General features: G+C 44.0%; 1 protein-coding gene across 6 annotated transcripts in view; it reads left to right on the top strand.

Annotated features, from left to right (window-relative positions):
* Positions 1-16,546, top strand: part of fam172a (family with sequence similarity 172 member A) — a 144,155-nt gene extending 127,609 nt beyond the window's left edge. For all 6 annotated transcript variants that reach the window (XM_034542129.1, XM_034542126.1, XM_034542128.1 and 3 more), the window contains one exon: positions 14,110-16,546. In XM_034542129.1, the coding sequence (XP_034398020.1) occupies positions 14,110-14,270 (161 nt within the window). In that variant the 3' untranslated portion in view covers positions 14,271-16,546. The remainder of the gene's footprint in view (positions 1-14,109) is intronic.
* The last annotated feature ends 1,538 nt before the right edge of the window (positions 16,547-18,084 follow it).

Raw genomic sequence — 18,084 nt, 5'->3', positions numbered from 1 at the left:
AGAGACTCTTTGTGAATGGCATTCTTCTTGTTATTGCATGTATGCACATCTGCAGTGTCTGGTTGGATTACCCTTCTTTACCACAGAGTTTATGTCACAAGGCACGGTGCCCAGTTCAGGAGCTGTCTGGTGGCCCATCATAGCGGGGACACTAGAGCAGGACATATGGTGGGAATCCCTGGTAGTTTGGCTGGCCAGTCACTTGGACTGCAGCACACACACAACAGCCCCCTCTCTAGACTGAGGCTTTGTTCAGTATGCTAGTGGAAGGGGGTTTGTGGTGTCTTGGAGCTCCAGACTTTACACGCTTTTCCATTAGAAATAAAGAGTGTAACATTCAAAGATCACTCACAAATAAAAGAGCTGTATTTTTTGGCCAAAATGGAGAGGAGACTACTACTACAGGAGACTAGATCAGCTAATACCAGAAAAGAATACCGGACAACAGAAAAGTAAACAGCAAAAAGGAGTCATTTGAAGTGTGTGAGTCAGTGGGGTATAGTTAGAGAGTTAAAGTGGGAGAGAGTGTATCTGCGGTGAAAAGTGCCACAGGGTTAAAGTCAGAAAAACAGATTAAGAAAGAAAGAGAGGGAGAACAGGATGAAGTAGTCAGAGACAGGAAGAAAATAAGGGCATGAACATCTTGTAGAGAAAGAGAGAAAAGAGCAGCCAGTGAGAGAGGAAGATAGAGAGAGGATCCCTCTGGATGTGGAGATTGTAACATCACACTGTAGGGTCCCTTATGGGACAGCCGCAGACAGAACACACTCCCTGCTGCATGCAGGAAGAGGAAGCTTTGCCAGCATGGAAAACATACAAGAGAAGAACGAGAGACGAGCAGAGCACAGAGAAACGCAGTTCCCCCTAGAGACAAAGAGGGAATACTCTGCTAGCACAAACACTGGGCAGATAGCTGAGAAAGAAGACGAGAGGGGTTGGTAGAGAAAAAGTTAAAAGAAGGATGCTGGAAGAAGGGAGCAGTGTGATGCATTGTGGGGTAATACTGCAGAAGTCAGATAAATTGATTTGCAACATAATGTTGTACTGGCAGAAGACCTTTGTTCAGAGTGAACATCAGTAAAAGTAGTGTAGCATATATTCTAGTATATACGACACAAAATCCACACATAATCATCACAGAGCTACAGCAGTTAAAACTTTCTCAAATCAAAAAGACCTCGGCATGGTCAATGGTAAATCATCAACATTACTGATAGCACTAATAACGACTCAAATATAATGCATTTCCGCCCATGCTCACCTTACACTTGTTCATTTCCACAATAACCACATTTCTCATATATATATATATATACCACTGGGTAAGTGTGGAGGGGCCAGATGAAAAGTGCCATTAAACCAGAGTAACTTAAGTGGTGTATTAGTGCAACTCAGGGGTCATCAGAGATGCTCAGAACATAGGTCAGAGTGTGCTGCTGTGAAATTGGACATTACCGCTCACCAATGCAGCAATAAATACAGAAAGAAACTTTAACTGTTGTAAAATATGAGGCAGCCCTTCCTTTCTGCAGCATATAGGCTTCGCATGACTGTGGGTGTGTGCACACGCACGCACAAACGCATGTGCTTAAGTGTGTGTCTAGGGCTGCGGTTTTGCTTGAGGGAGGGAAGAGGATGAGGTTAGGGAGGGGTTTAATATGCTACTTTAGCCCTCGGGGGCTGTACAGTTGAAAGTCAGTGCATGAGGCGTGCAGAATCACACCAGCCTCCATTACAGAGGGACCGGGGGTGGATTGGATGGCTGAGGGAGGGAGGGCTGCTATAAAAAGTGAAATCATATCACTTAGCAGCTGAGTGCAGATAAAGCTGTGTTTGAACTGGGAGGCATAAATTATACATTGTAAACAGAGCATTGGGAGACTACGGCTCATTTAAATTATGACAGAGGGTAGTTTTTCTCCACTCCTTTCTTCCTTTCCGCACTTGTGTTTCTGCTGCTCTCACTCAGTTTCCTTCCCCTGTATGTCACTCTCCCAATCCCTCTGACTTTTGTACCTCTTGCATCTCTCTTTCGGTTTTCTTCCTCACCTCCCTCAACAAGCAACCACCTCCACACAAACTCAATCACATTCTGTAATTGTTTGCCGTTTTGCCTCTTGTGTCTGTTATCTATTTCAAATGTGTTAATTGTCTACGTGTCTACTGGGGGAGCGGCCTGTAGGACTCTCCATGATTTGATCAATGTTCCCCTCCTGCATAGTTCAAGTTGGGCTGCTGTGTTGTTTTTTTAAAGGTGCCTTCGTCCCTCCTGACAAGTGCGAGGTTATTGATCAGTTTATTCTATTTGCTGTTGACCGCTCAGTGCCGTCTCTGTGCTCACAAGTCAATAGTGGAGGATTGAGAGGGTGAGTGCCTCCCCTGACCTCCCCTGCCTCAATTTCTGATTTGTCTCGTCCACGCCACAACACACACACACACACACACACACACACACACACACACACACAGATGCACAAAATGAATGACTCTCTCTGCCCGTTGTACCCACACCTCTGATCCCAGCTACAATTTTGATTAGTCTTGAAGTGCTGCAAGGTCAGGGCAGGACTGTGTGTGTGTATCTGGTGTTAGCTGATGCTGTCAGATAACTCTCTTAAGCTCTGTTGGTGTGGGTGCTTTGTTTTTTCGTCTGTGTACATGTGTGTCTTTGCCAGGGTAGGTGTAGATTGTGACTCCTCCAGAGGTGATTGTGGCCACTCTGAAACATGGATCAGTGACCTTGCCCTGTTTGGCAGACACTTGCTCAACTTGCGTGTTTATGCTTGAGTTGTGCATAGCATGCATGTTTGTTCTTGTACTGATTAGAGTCTCCCAGAGCAAGGACTGTTGGGCTGTGTTCAGACCAACACTGTGTCAAAGAAGCACAAGAGCTCCATTGGTCTGGGGGATTGCCACAGGAAATACAATCCTGCAAGATGTCTATGGTCCTTCCAGGAAGAATTGTTTAACTCAAATTTGTCATGGCTGTAATCATGTGCGCAAGTGGCTCATCACATATTAAAATGAGCACATCACTTAACAGTACAAGCTACCTGTAATAAGTGAGTCAGATATTTGGTTGGCCAACAAAGTGTATCGCCAGATACCAAAGAAGTTTTGCCACATGACCCTGCGGGAGTCTCCTGAGACGACTACTTCACTGCACAAAGAGATTGATCTTATTAAAATAATTACAGAATCTGTATATGCACTCCTCTCAGTGCCTTTGCCATTGTGCTTCACCAGGAAAACATTTTGTAGAAAATTAGCATAACTCAGTTTCTCTTTCTGCTCATCAGCTCTGTTTCCATGTAGGACTTAGTTCATTTATGAAGACCAGACTGGGGACTGCAACCCCTTGCCTCTCCGCGGAGCGAGAAGAGATAATTATTCTCTTTCTGACGCACACATCTCGATGAAAAATGCATACAGCTGGGACTGGAAGCAGCTTATCAAAAGGTTAACTCTTCCCCACAGTTGTCTTTGCCTACAAAGGGAGCATTTCCGACAACAGTGGCAGCGTCGGGCCACTTTGTGTTTTCCTGCTGTTTTGTTTGGGTGTTTTCAACATTGTCGTGACCCGCCACTGGCCCGATGCTTTGTTTTCCCAAAGTTAACTTTCAATCAAGACACAGGCCAGCTGTTGTTTGTGTGGAGCTCTGTACATCATTTCTTAAGCAGCCGTCAAGTGCTTCTACACAACCAAATGATTCCAACATGAATATATATAGATATACAGTTATTTTGTTTGATCAACTTTCAGCTTTATCCCTGTAATTAAACACTGACGTAACATGCAAACAAACATGCAAACCAGTTTAATAATAATAACAATCGTGAAGTCTGTCGAGGCAGAGCATTCATTTTGGCCAACGTATCCTATGTGCTGTATTCAGTATGCACGTCATTGTGCTTGATAGCTCTTTAGATCATCTCATTGAGATTCAGAAATCTTTTGCCTTTTTCACCTTCACGTACACTGTATTCCCACATACACTACTGTCACTCATTCATACACACGCATGCACACACGCCGAGTTAACACACACACTCACACTTGAGACCTTATGTGGAAGGAGCGCTGCCTGGGAAAGTGATAGCAAGAGAAAAGAAGCTCTGGAGAGTGAGTTATCTCTTTAGATGTCATTGAGGGGCGCCTCTTTTCTCCCCCCTCTCCTTCCCTCTATCATTTTCCTCTTTCTTCCTCTCTCTCTGTCTCCCTCTCTCTTGTTCCCACTTGCTCTCTCAAATCATGCTCGCCTCCAGTGGTATTCAGACAGTCCAAGGACAAAGTAGAGATATGCTGGGAGCAATGGACTGTCCGTCAGTGTGTGTGTGTGCGTGTGTGTGTGTGTGTGTGTGTGTGTGTGTGTGTGTGTGTGTGTGTGTGTGTGTGTGAGTGTGTGTGAGAGGGGTTGATGTTGAATCTTTGAAGCTGTTCTCCCCTTGTCCTGACAGATCGGAGTCTGGTCCCTCTCCATTTAACCCCCTGATGCTACATCACACACTTGCACACAAACAAAACACACTTTTCAGGCTGCTGAGGACACACATAACAACACGATGCACAGCTTCGAGGTCACGCCCTTGTGTTTAGGACTGGTACGCTTACTTCATTTGATATTTATTGACTTGTCAAGGTGACTGGAATGATATTAAATAGTTCATTTATATAAAGAAGTAGGATCTGTGTTTTTTTTAGCCTTGTATTTGCGGCGCCAAGCCAGGGGTCTCTTTATCATTAAGTCATGCAGTGTGTCAATGTGGGCTTGGCTTGTCTGACTTAACCAAACTGAAGTAGATGGCCCCGGGGTCTGTAACACTGAAAGAGGCGCACACACAGAACCAACCAGATGCCTGACCTGCCTCCCGCCACACACATACACACATGAAATCCATCCCGGAGACAGACTTCTCCCTCTCTTTGGGGTGACGTGCCTGCTGCACTCTCTTAGACAAACAGGGGAAATCCTCCTTGTCTTGCCTTGTCCATCACAGGCCATCTCACTGTTCCAGCGCACGTGGGCCCCTGCAAACCCTCCCCCGACCAGGCTCCAAACCCAAGAGATTTAACCAGCACACAAGCACACACAGATACCCACATGCATAGCCCCCTTGGCTCCAGCCAGGCTCCCCTGACGCAGGGACACACGCAGGCAGGAAGTTTGAGGAGAGGTTTGTGTCAGTTTGCTTCTCTTAGAACACTTCAGGTCTGACCCTCTCTTGACCAGGCTGCTTCCTCCTCCTCCATCTCTCCGTAAACAACCACATCCCAACGACTGAAGGCGCGCCGACCCACCAAGTGTAATAACATCACTCATGTTTTGATGTGAGGCGGGACGTCTACGTGAGTTAGGGAGGCTGACTCTCGTAGATATGTTTGTGTTTTATGGTTGTGGAGCAGAAACGTTGTGTGTGTGTGTGTACGTGCGTGCGTGTGTCGTTGTGTGCGTGTGTGTGTGTGTGTGTTTCCTTCTGGGTTTTCTCTGATTGCAAGGATGGCAGATCTTTGTCATAGAGGAAACCATGTTAACCTGTCACCTTAGCAGTCTTCTCCTCCCACTATTTATCCATTGTATGTCCTTAAAACACACACCCACACACACACACACACACACACACACACACATAAAGAGGGATTGTCCACTGATCTTGTTGAGTGTGTCAACTCCATTAGCACATTCCCAGATAGGGCCAGAGCCCTCTTATCTGCGGCGACCCATTAATTACACTTTGTTCCCTTAAGTGATCTATTTCAGACATGCCCCGCCCTCAACACCCACTTGCTGCTATCTCCACCCCTGGCCTCCTCCTCCCGCACCTGACCTCTCTCTCTTCTCCTCTTCCTCCTCTTCCTTTCATCCCTCCAACTCACACACACACTATATGTCCCCCTCTCTGTATGTGTGTTACAATGCATGGGATCACAAGGTCAAGCAACGAGTAGATGTACACATGCATAGCAGGTGTGTGCATCTATTTGAGACACAACAAGTTGAAGCAGGCTCTTACAGAGCCCCTAGTTTGTGGATTTAGATGTTAAATTTCCATTGAAGTAGACTTAAACTCTGGAAATCCTATAGTCTAGTATACCACATGTTCAACCACAACACTATTGCTTGCTTTAATGTATCTGCATCCAGGGAGATGCTAAACAGTGAGAAGTGTTCAATCAAGCAGTAGTTAAATTGTTGCTGGTTGGCCCCAGTGGAAATCTGTCGGCTTAAAACCAGAGGGCTTGTGTGCACGTCATCTCACCCAAGAATCCCACAATGGTACTCCACTCGGCATCTACCAATCGACTTGTGAATCCGTCACTACGAGCTAAACACTCGACAAAATCAAGACTGTTTGCTGTCCTGGCTCCTCAGTGTACTCCTGGTTAAATGCACTTATTGTAAGTCGCTTTGGATAAAAGCATCAGCTAAATGACATGTAATGTAATGTGTGCACATGTAAGTAAGCCAATCATTTCAAAACTAATACTGTGTACTCTGCATTCCCTCACCATGCTGCCAGTTTATAATGCCTTAAGATACTTTGCAGTTGTACCTTGCATTGCGTGAAACATGTGTCCGTGGTGTTAATGACTGTACTCTATTCTTCTATAGAGCTTATGCAACTTGGCTAGTGAAGGAGGGCTGCATGTAAGGTGTGTGCAATTGCCATGGCCTTGTGTGGATGGGGGTTCTCACACTCAAAAGCTGTCTGTTATGTGCCCATTGATTCTGAATGTGGCCTGTCTTTCTTACAGGTGCAAAGGGGCCCTTTCTTAGCCCTCTCCTCCTCCTCCTCCTCCTCCTCCTCCTCCTCCTCCTCCTCTTTTGTGACTGAGTGATGTGTGTGTGTCTGATATTGTAGAAGTGTGGATGTGTGTGTGTGAGTGTGTGTTTTTCTATGCCTGGTATTGTTCTGAAGGTGCTTGGGAGGTGTGTGTGTGTGTGTGTGTGTGTGTGTGTGCGTCAGACCTCATTGTGTTGAAGTGGAGCAGAGGTTGTGTGTTTATGTGAGTGAGGAGAGAGTGTAGTATGGTGAAGGGGGTGTAGCGAGTGTGCAGTTTGGCTCGGATTTGGTAATGTAGACTCTGTGCTTGTGTGTGTGTGCGTGTGTGTGTGTGTGTGCGTGTGCATGGGCGCACCCACATGTGCGCATGCTCCATCTCCACCAGTGTCTTTGGCAAGGTTGTCTGTCCTGACCCTTGCCCAGGCGTCATGTGTGTGTGCGTGTGTGCGTGTGTGTGTATGTGTCATGGTGTGTGTATGCGCTTGTGCCTGTGTGAGTGCCTGTATACGCATGCATGCAGTGCATCCACTAATGGACAGTCTTTGTGGGGGCCTCTCTTTTCAGCCATGCTGCTTTTGAGACACATTGTGCCTGGGCATAGAAACAGAAGCTCTCCATTGCCCCTCAATAGGCCAAAAACAAAACCGTGTCAGGCGAGCTAGCAGCCCCTGAGTGTTTGCCATTTAAGTCCTGACCAATGGTGGTGTAGATGGAACAAAGAGCCTGGACAGGGAAGGAGGCCTACACTGTTTACAGTGCTAATGTCTGGATGGCACTCCCAACAAGGCCCCTCCATACACATACATGTGTACGCACACTCAGTCACTCAATCTCTCTCTTTCTATGTCTCTCTCTGTCACATACGTACAATGAATCAACAGGTAGACGCACATGTTTAAAACAGAAACTGACAGTGAATCTTGGAATAAACAACAGAAGAACGGTTTATAATGAAAGGAATGGCAGAAATCGTGATCCGTGCGCATCTGATTGTTTTGCAAAGCTGCTAAATTAATAATATATATATTACAAAGACATTGACACAATTGTGTGTTTCTCGGTGTTGTCAGATTGATTTGGTTGTTTTGATAAAATTGTGTTTTTAGACTATAATTTCAAATTCTCCCTTTTAACCAAATTAAATATTGTATGTAATGTTGTGAAAAACCCTTTACAGGTTGTTCTCTTTCTTTTAATCCAAATGGCTTCCTGAAAAAGACACAATGTCCTGTCGTTAATACAAAGAAGTAATTAGGTTTTGAAGTTCATTAAAACTGTTTTAATCGTATAAAATTCATATTGACAGATTTTACTGTAGACAAATGCTGCTTATATATAGTGCAAACATGAATATGTGATTATATTATTTGATTGCACTATGTGTAAATAAAGCATTATTTAATGTAATTATGATTACAAATTAAGAAGTAAATGAAAAAAGGTGCAACTCAGCTGTTTCAAAGTGTCTCATCCCCAGTGAAACAACTGACATTGAGAGGCGCTGTCAGACGCGAGGGCATGTTTGGGCTTTGGATTCTCACCGAAGAGGAGTGGGGAGAGTCTGACACTGGTATCAAATAGCTTGCGCTGTCCTTGGACCAGGGTTATCTTGTAAATACTGTGCTCCAAGTCTATAAAAACGAGGGTCCTTTATGATGGCCAAGGCCACGTATTCACTTTAAAATAAAAAAGCACTCAGTGCAGTCTGGGTATGGAAGCGGCAAGTAGGGGCGGAAAGATGAAGGGAGGGAACTGAAGGAGAAAGTAAAAGAAAGGAGAAATACACTGTCACACTGTCTTTTGTGTGGAGTCCTTGTTGTCTGGAATTTCGGGAATTAGTATATGGAATGTAAAGTAGCTTACGTTGGATGATGATTTCAACAAGTTAATGTGATATTCTTCTCTCTCTGGGTTTTCTTTCCATTTTGTTTCCCCATGTCTCTCTTCTGTTTGTATTTTATTCTGAGTAAATACAGAGTTCCCTCAGCGGCCCCTGTAGCTAGTGATTCAGGTTCCTCATCTCTGGATGTGTAATGAGTTCTGCCTTGTTTTTGTCTAACCGCAACACACAATAATAAGCAAAGTAATTAAAAGCAGTACGAAGGAGACGGTTGCGGGGGGGGGGGGGGGGGGGCAGACCCCGCTTACCGACGAGCATTAAACATGACTGGCATTCAAGAAGCAGTGGTATTACCGGTTCGATGAAATAAGCTCTGTTAAGTTTTTTCTTCTTTTGTGATGCATCTTGCCCCTGTAGACATGTGAAGGCTGCGTGCCATTTCGATTAATAAATAAATAAAATTAAGACGTACAGCGTCGGGTGGCAGGAACAAAGTCTGATAATACCTGCGTTACGCTGTATGTCCCTTTGACATGAATGCCTTCACCCTGAGTGGAAATTGAGAGGCGGTGGTGGGGAGGGGGGTGGATTTAGATTTTTAATTAGCTTTTTGACTGAGGACAACATCTCCATGTTTTGCTGAAGAGGACATAGTTGCTCTGGCAGTGTGGCTGACCGGCTGTCCCCTGCCTGGGCTTTCTCTGACCTCATCTCCAGTGGCAACATGTCCGACCCCTTTCGACAGACAGCCACGGGGGACAAAATGACATCCTTGACCTTTAAGCATGTCGGCAAGCGAGATGACAACACGAATAACTGACTATATGCTCGTGTGCATTTCTTATGGACAACCACGCACACATGGGAACTAATACACACACAGTATCTTCACACACTGTGCACATACTCTCACACACAGCGTAGAAGATCATCTAATATCAGAGAGTGTCAGGGGCGGAAATCCGATCGTCTGACAACCAGGATACAGATAGCGATTCCCCGCCGCTGATCCATGCAACAGATAGTTTCCACAAACAGCGGCCCGGTTAAGGTTGCAGCCCACCAGGGCCGGCACCACAACGCTGCCTCACATTGAGATTAAACAAAAGCTTTGGTTAGCGTCGATTGAAAATCGATAAGAAAATACACTGTTTGTGTTCGATTTTTGATGAAAACGTTGACAAGAGGAAATGAGAAAATGTTTGCTTCTGCATGCAATATTATCATGTGCATCAGTCCGGTTAGCTATTGTGTTTTTTTAATTTTCGCTTCACAATTACATCATTGTTCCTCTCCTTTTTTAATTGAAGCTCATTAAATGTTTAACCCAAATGTCAGTATATTTGATTAATCATATTAATTGTTTAAAGAAATTTAATTCACGCAAAGAAAAGTATCATCGCCCTTTACATTTCCCTTGTCTTAAAATCCTCTTAATAATTTGAATATGTATTTATATTATATGAAGTAAAGAGATATGGCCCCCTTCACATCAATGTAATTACGAATCACAAAAAAAGTTTGATTCAAATAAAATAGGCCATTTGTACACAAGCAATTAACTGGTGCGGCTTTAAATAATGTAGCCCAGATGGAACCTAATTATAGTCGGCATGCTTTGATTCTGGCTTTCTGTCGGAGTATCACTCGGGGCGTCACTTTGGCTTTTCAGTCACCTAGCGTTTGTTTTGAAATTTGTGACAATCAGAGCCGATTACCATTTGTAACAGCATGTAGCGTTTGGTGCGAAGGGAAGAAAGCATGGCCGATAGCTATATGGAGGAGTTTCCTTGTTTCCTTTTTAACAGCTCAAAACTCTCCTCCTCTGTTCCCTTACCTCTCTGCACACAAATGATAACAACTGTGTGTGTGTGTGTGTGTGTGTGTGTGTGTGTGTGTGTGTGTGTGTGTGTGTGTGTGTGTGTGTGTGTGTGTGTGTGTGTGTGTGTGTGTGTGTGTGTGTGTGTGTGTGTGTGTGTGTGTGTGTGTGTGTTGGGGGATTGTGTTGGATGGTTGGGTGTTTTGGGGGAGGGTACAATGGGTCTGTGCTACATCTGAATGTATGTGTGAGTGTGTGCCACCCATTAGTTGACGCTAGCAAGTGACAAGTGTGTGTGTGTGTGTGTGCGTGTGTGTGTGTGCATGCGTGTGTGTCAGCGTCTTGTACAAGTGTAGAGTCACATGGAGATCAAACAGTCAGTCAATTACCTTGAGAGGGCTCCAGTGGCTGTGACAGAGTGGAGGAGGCTAAATATCCTGGATCAAATACTCTCCTCTGCCTGTCACATAATGAGGCAGCCTCACCGGCTCAGACACACACACAGAATGTTCAAACACAGGACGCCGGACTGAAACTCTGCCATGACCTGAACAGAGGAGCTTACACCACTGACCACATACCTGCTTTTTCCTGTACTATATGAAACATCATCATCATGTGTGTGTGTGTGTGTGTGTGTGTGTGTGTGTGTGTGTGTGTGTGTGTGTGTGTGTGTGTGTGTGTGTGTGTGTGTGTGTGTGTGTGTGTGTGTGTGTGTGTGTGTGTGTTGCCTCACCTCAAGGTTACAGCCATCATCATTCTACTTGCAAAAATAATCTCTGTTAAGCTTGCCATTGCCTAATGCTAATTACATTACGTTTGTTTTTATTCTGTACTTCCCAAGACAATACTTAAATGCACATAACACCATTATTGCATTTAGAGTAAATGAGGACATAATTGCATTGATGATACATTTTATTAAATTAATGCCATTACAATGATCTTGTTAAAATGAGCACATGCAACTTGATTGATTCAAAATTAATGCAAGAGAGCACATAAATACACAGGGCTCATGATTTTCAAAGTTTGATCAGTTAAATACAAGATAGGAGTTGTAATGAAACCGCTCTTCGTCTCTTATATCTTGTTTTAACAATACATGAAATCAATTGCTCGTAAAACAAAACCAAAAAAACTATCAGTTGAACAACTTTTTCAGCAAGGGAGTAAGATTGGGGATAAAGTAATGCTCATTGGCTGTTTATGGGTTCACTTTACACACAAGATTCAGCCAGATGACACTTCATCGATCCCCATATCTTTTAAAGATATTATGTTGATTTGTGGCATAGCTGAGGTAATTCTCTCACTCTTTAGTGGCTATTGAAGCCTGGTCATCGGGGTTCCTCCTCTAAATCAGTCGTCACATCTTAGCTTTGACAACATCCATTAGGTTCGACACACTTTGGCTATTAAAGGAAGAGTGGACATAAGCTGTTAGAGGCCTATTTAAGCCTGTGTGTGAGTGGGTTTATGCCTCCATGTGTGTGAGTGTTGTTGGGTGGGGTGGGGGAGCTCCACCGTATAGAGAGGGGAGGAGCTTAAACCAGAGTCATTGGAGGGGCACAGGCTCTTCTGCATATTGGCACAGAGACGCCCCCATGGTGACCCCAGACTGCGAAGGGATAGGGTGGAGAGGCTGGCGGCGTTCCGGAGGAGTTCACCACCAGTTCAGGGTGAATGAGAGAGCGCTGCGGCATTGATCGCTTCTGCGGGAGAAAAAAAAGTACAAAACAGAAGTAAAAACACTGGTGAGGGAGAGACCGATGAGAAAATGGAGGAGTTAGAAAAAGACCACAGTGCCTCAAATTGGATATAAATGATAGATTAGAGGTGTGAGAGGGCTGTGTCTTTGTTTTCCAGAGATGGTTGTTATGTTGAGCCCTACACAGGTAGCAGAGTCACAGAGTGCAGGGTTATTGACTCCCATGATTGCCAGTCCAGTAAATTTAACCTAAGGCACTGACTGCAGTCTGCTTTCTATATAGCGTGCAGCACAGTCCCTTATCTCAGAGTGATCGAGAACATACTCGTACACACAAATTACACAAACACACACACCACCAACAACTGAACCAAAATCCACACTCAGACCCCACACTTACCCCCGGTCTAACAATCATACACACAAACACACACATGCACGCACACCATCTCCATTAATGCGTCTTGGCTGGGGTCAATCTAATAAACATGGGGTCAGTGCAGTGGTCATCAGAGGCCCGTCTATGGTGAGAGAGCCTTTAAGGGGCTTCCTAATTGTATCCCTGTGGCCTTCTAGTCTAGCTTTTTATAGGCGATTGCATGTACAGAGAGGAGAAACGAGGAGAAAGGCACTGTAGAGGAGAGCAGTAGTAAAGTGGTATTTTTTAATGTACTACTGATTTGACTCATCCACAAAGGTCGTGGTCTTTTCTGCAGGGACCAGTTGTTTTCTTACTACCCTAACTGATTTCTGATACTAAGCTTATCTTCTTCTTTTTTATCCTCCCGAGGACATTGTAGAGACATATTTTAATTTGCTTATCTTGAAAACAAATGCAGGTCTCAGCAACAACAAAAAACAATCTTAAGTGTGCAAATAAGGATTCAAACAAGAAAACTCATTACTTCAAGGCTTGTATTCATTCATCGCTCGGTCTGTAAACACATGTAAATTTTCCTTGGATCAATCTATCAAGGGATGAAACTCTTAATATCATCTTGCGGCAAACCTATTCTCCCTCTGGGAAACAAGAGGGCACCTCAATATGGCTTCTCAAGTCCAGTTACAGTTGTGTTGCTAAGCATCTGAGCTGCTAGCCAGCGGCAGGAGAAACAAGCCATTATCTGTTAGCGCTCTCGCTGAACGGTTAGCGAGCAGGAGGAGGAGACAAGTGGGGCAACAGCTGCAGCCACGATCTGTCCTCATCATGAATGCTTGGGTGCAGAGCCGAGGTGTTCTGTAGCAGGACTAGCTGGCGCAGGTGAAACATAGAAACGGCCATTGAGTTTGCAAGCTATCCAACTGAAAAGCTGGCCAGCGATACCCTAACCCTTGAGGCAAGCAGGAACCCGAGGCGCATGGACCAAATTTCAAGCTTCAGTGTGACCCCGACTTTGGGAACTGGCTAACCTGGAGGAGGTCAGAGGGAAACCCAGCCCTTCTGGCTCCCACCACCACCGCCAGACCACTTGATATGCTCACTAGTTACCTCTCTCCAGCTTCTGTTTTGCCTATCCTCAATCCGCCCTTGAATGAATGACTACCGCTCCACTGGTTTTGCTTAGTGCCCCCATTGTGCATAACTCTGGTTTTGTTGGAAGGCCTGAGATGGAAAGAGGGACGTGTGGTGGTGTTGATGATCAGGTATCCTCTTGGATAACATATTAAGACGGTCCCTGTGGACTCATAGGACATAGGCTGTCATGGCTCTCCTGCAAAAGGCCTTAGACTTGCATGGAGCCATACAGTGCATTGTGAGAGTGGTGAGCCTCACAAGACCAAAAATCTCATCTAATGGAATTTCTTTATTTGTTAACTTTGTAACTTTCAGATCTGCATTAATGATTATGTCAGACTATCCACCATACACTTTCTTATTTCTACAGTTTTACGGTAAGCAAATATGTTGTAATCCCTGCTCATGCTTATGTTTATGTGTGGGTCTTTTACGTTTAGGCACAGAGCGTCACGAGCTGACCTCCTGGATGAGTTTCAACTCCATCTTCAGGTTCTTCAGTGAGGTCCTGGAGGCAAAAGAAGACGAGGAAGCGGTGGAGACCTCCAACATTGTCACCACGCGCAGCAGCTCTCTCAAAAACAAACACCAAGATTTGTAGAGGACCATTACAAATGACTGTGAACAAGAAGAGAGGGTGGGCAGTTGCAAGAGATCAAAGGGGGCAATGCAGAAAAGGAAGCTACGGTTCCAGGTCCTCTCTGCTATTTCTTTTCTCCCTCTGTAACGTTCCTCCATCTTTCTCTCCTCACTGTTCTCCCCGAGTGTCATCTCTCCCTTCCAGCCCTCCCTGGCTGTGCACACACATAGCCTTGTTGTTGTAAGAGACAAGAGTACGGGGTCACCATGTATACATCACAATAACGTTTTGCATTATTTCTAGATGAGCGCAACTGTCAAAGCAATACAGGCTTGAGTGTTAGCGCTTCCCGTGGGCTGTGGCCTGGCTGTGGGTACGGGCCACGGCAACAGAGATTAAGGCTGACAGGCGCTGTGTACAATGCGCTGTGGTGCACCTCTAATTGTCCTGACATCAGCCTGAACTGAGCTAATGCCCCTCCTGCCCTCCAGTCTGCACTGCTCAGCCTCTCCCCCTCCCCCCTCCCACTACCCCCTGGGCTTCTTACACCAACATCAGCTCATACTGTATGGTATCCTCTGTTAAGGTTCAATATCATTTCAACCTGATCAGTGCCCATCTTCTGCTTTTTTAAAAAGCCGTTACCTACCACAAATGTGTGTGTGAAAACACACTCTTAACTGGTGACCATTTGTTTTGTTTGAACAAAGGGAGTTGTTTTTATGACTTCTTCGTACCCAACTCCTCCGCTCATGCAGTAATTTTTTTTTAAACTGGACTTTTCTCATTAAGCTGTGTGTAAAATGTGGTTCATCGCTGTGCCAGATATTTCTGGAATTGCAGTGCTTATAATAAGAGATTTATTCTTCTCAACTTAGAGCTACATTTAAATGCAATGTCTCATACACACATGCACACTCTTTGATTTTCTTTTTCTAATTTTAAGCCAATACTTGAGCTGTAAGTGTTTACTTAGAATATCTCCACCATTGATTTGCAAAACGGTGGATAGTCCTCTGTTTATTATAAATGTCTTTTTTCAATTTGATATCCTTGAAATTGATGTCTCCAGATGATTGAATGTGATGAAACAAATAAAACAAACATAACCTGTGCTGAATATGGAAAATGCAGGACACTGAGCATATTTTAAATTACTTAAAGTCAAGCATCAAAATGGGTTTGAAGGATTTCTCATTTTAACAGGAGCCAGAAGTCAGCTCCCAACACTCATAAAGCCTCAATATATCGACTTACACGTGTCAGGAAATCCAAGATTTCAATATTATTCTAAGCCTGAATGATATTTCTTTAGATGTTGGAAAAATGTCCCATATCTATTTTTTCCTCCCACCAAAGCACTCTTCTTGTGCACTTAGAAGTGACAAAGTCTGCTCCCTGCTCAGCTGCACATCATCTGCCTGTGACACAAACATGATATACATTTTCCACAAGGCTGGTGGGCTTTATAAACCACTCAAGGCTTAATGGAATACATGTCTAATTTGTCATGACATTAGTAAAAAACTCAAACCGGATACGAAATCTTATGATACTTTAGACACATTCTCAAATATGTACTTTTCTTCTTCTTCTTTTTTTACTTCAAATAGTGCATTGTTTAACTTTTACACTGTGAAACCCCACCTCTCCTGTCCTGTGTGTATGGTTTAAGGCTTTTGTGGATTATCTTTCCGCTGTAATGAGACATCTGTGGCTGATGGTTGCAGGCCTAATTTCCTTTTAATTTGATTCCGATCTCTCCAGGTTTCAGCAAAGAAGTTGGCTTATTATTTGATTTGATGAGTTTCGTTTCAAGATACCATTGCTCATCTTTCTGCTTTTCAGCTACAATCAGTTCATTTGTTTCTCTCCATAATTTGTATATTGTTGCCTTAGGAATAAACAAGACTATGTTCACTGTTTTTAATAATATCCAGCAAGCCATATGTGAATGGAACTAAAGATGTAAGAGTAGCCCAAATCCAAAGCACAGCCTGCAAATAAAAGGGGACTAATTTGGTCAATTATTCTCGAAGTCTTTATATTTTGCAGATGGTGTATATGTTATATTGGTTTAAGGAACAGGGCTGTTTGTTTTATCGCATAAGTCTTTAGATTTTATGAAACTGCGAGTGTCCTGCCGGGTCACATATTTGTCTTATATGTTTATCCATTCTCTTTTGATCCGTCTTGGTTTTAAACGTCTGCCTTAAAATTGTTTTAAAGTTGATTTTATTTTTGCAATGAACCTATTAAACCTGTCGAAACCCAATAAAATTAACTTTTGCATCTTGTTTTATAAACTGCACGTGTGTTCCGTTTGTATTGTTGTTTATTTCCTTTTCATTTCCTCGTGTTTTTCTTGCAGAAGTCGTCTATGTTACTGGTGCAGAACAGCGCACATTAGGAATGTGTCGAAAGTCAGGTGCGATTGAACCGAGGAGAGACCGAGATGTGGCCGAAAGTGTAGCGGGACGAGAAGGCACCCGAGTCATCATCTCACGTGACTTTTATGAAATCTAACCGAGGAGTAAGACCAACTTCCTGTCACACGTATGTCCAGCGTTAACGTGTCTTTTGTCAAGTTTCCAAACAGTTCAAACCACCAAGTTCGCATGATGTCAGTGTTGCTTTTTATAAGTTAAAGCGGAAGATAAAAGTGTGACATTTTCAAACGTGTCCTACTAGGCCAGGCTACTCTGAACGAGAGCGATGTGTTGGAAGTGAGTGTATCGTTAGTGAGTGAGTGAGTAAGTCACTAAGTGGGTCAAAAGGAAAACAAACTATAAACAGTAATTCCACTCTTTTTGGTCATTACTTTTGGCCAACTGAGCCCCCCTCCAACTCAGCGAGGTTTTACAGCATCATTTGTTTTCACACGCTGAAACCGATCAGGTCATTAAACGCCCCCTCAATAAATCTTTAGAAATCTTTTCCATTAACCCCTGAACAACAAGTGGAACCAGGCGAGTCCCCCTCACACCGTGTCAGGCCACTGATTAAAGAGGGGCATTCAATCACACACACACACATGCACACACACGCGCGCGCGCACACAGGACGCAACTTTCTGTCTTATGAATGTGTTTAATACTATGCCATTTAACAATACTGTGATATTAAAAAAGATACATGTATTGTAGTAGTGATCATTTTCACAGGTAAATTAAATAACCTGCCTTCTTTTCCAAGGCAATGGTGTGATGGGACCACAAACCTCCAGACGTGATCAAAGGCAGACGACTAATAATCTTCTCGGCTATTTCTATTTTACGGATTTCATTGCAACGTCAGAAGTTGACTGAAGAAAGTTTAGTTCAAAACTGCGTCAAAGGTTTTTGAGTTTCTAAATGTGCTTATCTAATCCTGTTTCTTAGCATTTAGAGATCAGTTCTCTTCGAGTGCTTTGTGTCTCCCCACTTCTAAAGACATGGTCTCCTCGTGCCTCCGGGGTCTTGGTTCAGGCTCCTCTGGGTGGTTTCCCGAGGAGGGATCCCCTAACCAAACGAGAACCAGTCTGATGCCTCTGTCTTTTTACTCGCCAGAAGTTAGCACAGCGTGTGAATGTATAATAGGTATGACTGATTTGATTATAGGTTTCACTCTCGCAGCTATTGTCGGACAGACAGTTACAGACAGCTCCACACGGATTCATATCTACAACAGAAAATAGCATCAGCTGCGGAGCTTTAGGATGAAACCCTGCCAAATGGGGGGTCTCTGCGGTAATGGCACATCTTGGGGAGGAGTGGGTGGGTGGGTTGAGGAGGGCCCTTGACATGAAAAAGTTGGGGAACCCCTGTGCTGACAGAGCCTGATATTTCAATTTTTA

The sequence above is a fragment of the Cyclopterus lumpus genome, chromosome 9 (genome assembly GCF_009769545.1).
Source record: "Cyclopterus lumpus isolate fCycLum1 chromosome 9, fCycLum1.pri, whole genome shotgun sequence".
In the NCBI taxonomy this organism is placed as follows: Eukaryota; Metazoa; Chordata; class Actinopteri; order Perciformes; family Cyclopteridae; genus Cyclopterus; species Cyclopterus lumpus.
The sequence above is the reverse complement of the archived record's forward strand: the minus strand, read 5'-3'. Positions and strand labels throughout refer to the sequence as shown.